The 6,000-nt window shown below is 38.8% G+C and overlaps 1 protein-coding gene across 1 annotated transcript in view; it reads right to left on the bottom strand.

The window, feature by feature from the left end:
* Positions 1-801: 801 nt before the first annotated feature.
* Positions 802-6,000, bottom strand: part of TAGLN (transgelin) — a 51,853-nt gene continuing 46,654 nt past the window's right edge. Inside the window, exons 4-5 of the mRNA XM_077456984.1 lie at positions 1,818-1,920; positions 802-1,722 (exon numbers count right to left, since the gene is read on the bottom strand). Coding sequence (XP_077313110.1) covers positions 1,578-1,722; positions 1,818-1,920 — 248 coding nt within the window. The 3' untranslated portion in view covers positions 802-1,577. The remainder of the gene's footprint in view (positions 1,723-1,817; positions 1,921-6,000) is intronic.

Genomic DNA, 6,000 nt, shown 5'->3' with positions numbered 1-6,000 from the left:
AGGGCAGCACCAAGGCATCCACATTAAACACCCAACAGTTGAAGTGACCATGCAGGTTGAGCTCTGTGTGAAGCTTATAATTGTTAAAGGTTGTATCTTGTTCTTGGGTCATGACAGTAATTTATGTATGATGTTTTTGATTTCTAGAAACTATCTGGATGCACTTTCACGTTCATGTATTTTTATACATGTTTGTACTTTGTTTAAAAACCTAATAAAAACGATTGACAGTGAAAAACCCAGCAAGGCTTATGATCCTAACCATTCTATAATTTAAAAAAAGTTATTGCTTTAGATACAGTTTAACTCATTGGGTGTACTTAATGCTGATTTGTGTTTTTAACGTACAATTGGTTCAAATATTCAAATAAACCCGTTTGTTCTGTAAAATCAAATCTTTAGGTGTAACTGTAGATCCTTTAGAAAGATGGCGGGAAGCCATGGATTCTCATGTACAAAAAAACTCAATTTAGTTTTACAGCCACTGAAATTTTGGACACCAAGTCTGTTAGGAAAAAGAACTACAAGCCCTAGATGTAAACAAATTGCTTGTCTTTCTTTATAGCTGCTGCAGTTTTAATTGCAGGCCACTCTACCTATGCAAGGCACGTGCCAGATTTAAATTGGCAAATTTCCTGATGTACACAGGTGGTCTGGATGTGGAAGTGCCCAGTTAAATGAAAGATGACAAGTGATCAACCAGCCATCAACAACACTGAACAAAGTTCATAGCTTTTGGAATTCCAATACAGCAAAGTAGGTAGCACAATTCATTTACAAAATTCATAACAAAATGCAATCTTAATGGTTTAAAATGTTTTATTTTTGACCATCAAAGAATAAAAAAATCTTTATAATAAACACTGATTTAAATGGGTAGAGAAATTTACGGTTGAAAATGTAGGTGACAATTAACCTCGTTAACTGCTGTCAGATTGAATAGAAAACATGCTGTTGCATAGCAAGTGATGAGCAGTATCTTGTGAAGACCTTGTTAAATGGAGATCTGTTTCTACAAATGAAAATTGCTAAGTGTGAGCTAAAAGCATGGAATGGGGGCTACAAGAGAGGAGCATGAAATGCGGATGAACATTGAGTTATTAATCCTTTCAAAACTACTGTTCCTGATATGGTTAGTAAAGAAGCATTCTTGAGATGCCTTGTAAGAAATATTGTTTCTGAACAAGACAGGGCCTTTTACTAGGATATATACCAAGGGGAAGGAAGTGGTGTCATGAATGAAGACTGGATCTCAAACAGCCAACCTTATTTCAGAAAACCTTGTGATGTTTAATTACATTTTAATTTCAGTAATTGAAAATATAGTTAGAAAGCTGCATAAATTTGTTTTGGAAAGGAGTGACCACTTTTGTAACATAAAAGTGAAAGCGATTTCTTGCGATGGATCCTTCGATGTTAGATATCTATCATTGGAATGGCTATGCTTGCGTTTCTTCTGCAATGGAAATAGTGGAATGACTAGAACCAGGTTTAGTCTCGCCCTTTCATTGCTGCAGATTTGCTTAGGGACTCTTAGAGCAGTGAAGAGGTTAACTATTCTTGCCTCTTTTTTGGCTTTAACTCATAATCTGTCTTGGGCGGCCATAGCCTGTCATGCCAGACTGGGAGGCTCCTTGGTTGCTACCCATCTGCAATCCAATTATATTCTTTCCTTGTTTCAGCTTGTCGTCAGAGAAATCCCGTTTATGTTCCTGGGCTTTCCTGTGGAAACAAATATAAATGGTTATTGTACAGCATAATTAACAAAATGATTAATTGTTTGGGAAATAATATTCTTATTTAGTTTTACCACTTACTTCATGAACCAGGAGGGATCTCCTTGGTACTGGCCATCATTTTTAGTGACTGCAATACTTCCAAGAGCCACAATTGTCCTCTGCACAGCAGCCAGATCTTTTCCTGTGAAGACATTGTTAATAAAGTGATATGTATTGGTATGCGTTTCGTCTTCACATATATTACTAAATTACACAGTTTTGCTCATCTGCACATACACTATATTACCAAAAGTATTGGGATGCCTGCCTTTACATACATATGAACTTTAATGGCATTCCAGTCTTAGTCCATAGGGTTCAATATTGAGTTGGCCCACCCTTTGCAGCTATAACCGCTTCAACTCTTCTGTGAACGAGAAGGCTTGGCTCTCAGTCTCCGCTCTAATTCATCCCAAAGGTGATCTATCGGATTGAGGTCAGGACTCTATGCAGGCCAGTCAAGTTCCTCCACCATAAATTTGCTCATCCATGTCTTTATAGACCTTGCTTTGTGCACTGGTGCACAGTCATGGTGGAACAGGAAGGGGCCATCCCCAAACTGTTCCCACAAAGTTGGGAGCATGAAATTGTCCAAAATGTCTTGGTATGCTGACGCCTTAAATTGGTTGTTAAGCCACTATATTCAATTTATACCATCCTCTCTGTTTAATAATCCTGTGTCTTATAAAATAAAGCTGTTCTATGCTTGATTTCAGAGCGACGCTCGGCACTCACATGACCAGCCGTCTCTCTGCTCGCCCCGTCTGACAGCTGCAGTGGGCGGGGCCAAGAAAACAATGCTGAGGTCAGTCGGGAGGGAAGGAGGATAGAGGCGGCCAGTCATATGAGCGCCTAGCAGCGCTCTGAAATCAGGTATAGAATGGCTTATTTTTATAAGGCACAGATGCAGGGGCACACAGGATTATTAAACAGACGATGGTATGAAACATTTACTGTAACTTCAGCAGCAGGAGGGGAGGGGGTAGGCACTGACAAAGAGCTGACAGGCAGGGAGGACAGAGGAGAGACAGGAGAGCTGCAGATGACGGAGGCACATAAACTGATCACGGTGTCAGGGCTCAGCAGCAATGATAAACCTCGGTCAGTTTACAGGGGGAAGGGCATAGCCGGGTATTTCAGTTGATAAAAAGGGCCAAATGACACAGCACAAGCACTATGCTGTTGTTCATACTTTAAAGGAACAGGATACATTTTTTTTTGTTTACGGTAACAAACACTTTAAGAGTTTCCTTCACTGGAACTAAGGGGCCAAGCCCAACCCCTGAAAAACAACCCCACACCATAATCCCCCCTAAACCAAATGATTTGGGCCAGTGCACAAAGCAAGGTCCATAAAGACATGGATCTTTCAGTTGCAATGAGATCATCTTGTTATTTACGTAACCCGTCAGTGGTCATAAAGTTTATGGCTAAACTCTGTGTGTGTACAGTATATATATATATATAATATATAAAATAAATAAATAAAAAATGTACCATGCCTTGAAAAAGTATTCATACCCCTTAAATTTTTCCACATTGTGTCATGTTACAACCAAAAACGTAAATGCATTTTATTAGGATTTTATGTGATAGACCAAAAAGTTGCACATAATTGTGAAGTGGGAGAAAAATTATAAATGGTTTTCAAATTTTTTCACAAATATGTGAAAAGTGTGGGGTGCATTTAAATTCAGCCCCCCTGAATAAGTACTTTGTAGAACCACCTTTCGCTGTAATTACAGCTGCAAGTCTTTTTGGGTATGTCTCTACCAGCTTTGCACATCTACAGAGTGACGTTTTTGCCCATTCATTTTTGCAAAATAGCTCAAGCTCTGTCAGACTGAATAGAGAGCATCTGTGAACAGCAATTTTCAAGTCTTGCCACAGATTCTCAATTGGATTTAGGTTTGGACTTTGACTGCATCATACACAAATATGCTTTGATCTAAATGATTCCATTGTAGCTCTGGTTGTATGTTAAAGGTCATTGTGCGGCTGGAAGGTGATCCTCCGCCCCAGTCTCAAGTCTTTTGCAGACTCTAAAGCCCCATACACACTATCAGTTTTTCTGCTGAGTTTTTCCTTCAGGTTTACCAAAACCATGTAGTAGAAGGCCCTAGCTGATAGCATACAAATTGAAACTCCTAAGGTTTGACCTCATATTATATGGTTTTGGTAAATCTGAAGGACAAACTCAGCAGAAAAAAACTGATAGTGTGTATGGGGCTTTACAGGTTCTGTTCTAAGATTGCTCTGTATTTGGCTTAATCCATCTTCTCATCAACTCTGACCAGCTTCCCTGTCCTGGCTAAAGAAAAGCATCCTCACAACATGATGCCATGTTTCACCATGGACATGGTGTGTTCAGAGTGATGTGCAGTGTTAGTTTTCCATCATACATATCGCTTTTTATTTTTTTTCATCTGATCTGAGCACCTTCTTCCACATGTTTGCTTTTTCCCCTCGCAAACTGCAAATGGGACTTCTTATGGCTTTCTTCTTCCTACTGTTCCTTAAAGGCCAGATTTGTGGAGTGCACAAATGGTTGTGGACAGATTCTCCTACCTGGGCTGTGGATCTCTGCAGCTCCTTCCTCGTTACTATGGGCCTCTTGGCTGTTTCCCTGATTAATGCTCTCCTTACCCGGTCTGTCAAATTAGGTGGATGACCATGTCTTGGTAGGTTTTCAGTTGTGCCATACTCTTTCCATTTTCAGATGATGAATTGAACAGTGCTCTGTGAGATGTTCAAAGATTGGGGTATTTTTTTTTTATAACCTAACCCTGCTTTAAACTTCTCCACAACTTTATCCCTGACCTGTCTGGTGTGTTCCTTGGCCTTCAGGATGCTGTTTGTCCACTAAGGTTCTCTAACAAACCTCTGAGGGCTTCACAGAATAGCTGCATTTATACTGAGAATAAATTGCACACAGGTGGACTCTAGTTGGGGCTATCAGACTAAAGTGGGCAGAATACAAATGCAATTCTGGTTGAAATAATTATCCTATATAGGGGCATACAGCAAAATATATGATGGACATATTTATGCATTATAATCATTTTTATAATATTTATTATATTCTATTGTTACATCATTGTTATTTTTTTTTAAAAAGCTGCTGCTATATATATAATTTTTTGAATGCTCTTTTTTTGATAATCTTTGAATACGTCTTTTTGACGATTCACATAAGGTTAAAATGTTTTTTACCATTGTAAGTATGTATGCGAACGGAACGTCCCACGGTGGCGATCGCTATTGGATGGGAGCTCCGTCTATTTGATGTAATACATACCTGATTGGATGCTGATAATTTGACATGTAAATAAATAACAACTTCCTGTTAGTTCATTACGCCCGCAGACGAAGTCGGATATGACGAAACGCGTCAGGCGTTAAACCAACTGGAAGTGACGCATGTGCCTCATCCCCACGAGCCTGAGTAGCAGAAGGGAATCGCTGATGAGCACAGCGAACGCTTCACACTCTTCCGGCAATCAGGATCGGGACAAAGGCACAGTGCACTTTATTTTTAACTGCTGTTTAACTGATCATTTCTGGTACGCTTAATGATTATTGGGGGCCATTGTATTAATAAAAGGGTGAAACAGGATTACACTATGGTTCTATGTTTTATTCCTTCCGCATGGTACACCGGAGCCCCAACCTGCTAATAGTGACATCTAGTGGATAAGGAGAAATCAGCAAGGGATTGATGATTTTCTGAAGGTCTATTATTTCTGTTTTTTTGGTGAATGCATCCCCAAAGGGGAATCCCAAGCCACAAGTGGTAAAATTTTGGTGGAAGCTTTCTCACTTAACCACAATAAGGACCTATCAATTACTCCTACCACGTTTATATCATTAATGGATTTGAATTTAAATCGAGACTTTTTTTCACTTGGAGAAAAGTGATAAGCACTGCTACAATATACAAAGTGGACTTTATTTAAGTATCAAGTTTATATTGTGTATTATATTTTATAAACAGCTGCTGGGTTTTGATATTGATTTTAATTATTTTAAAGTAAACTTTTTATCCGTATGAATTGGTCCATAGGCGCTGAGCTGTGTTCAATAAGGTTCCTTTTTTTATTGGACATATATATTTTTCAGAATACAAATGCATGCCACACTTTTCAGATATTTGTAAAAAAAAAAATCTGTGTCACTTCACAATTATGTGTCACTTTATGTTGGTCTATCACACAAAATCCCA

Source organism: Lithobates pipiens, unplaced genomic scaffold, assembly GCF_037356315.1.
Source record: "Lithobates pipiens isolate NorthernLeopardFrog02 unplaced genomic scaffold, aLitPip1_a1.2 Scaffold_27, whole genome shotgun sequence".
NCBI classification, from domain to species: domain Eukaryota; kingdom Metazoa; phylum Chordata; class Amphibia; order Anura; family Ranidae; genus Lithobates; species Lithobates pipiens.
The sequence above is the reverse complement of the archived record's forward strand: the minus strand, read 5'-3'. Positions and strand labels throughout refer to the sequence as shown.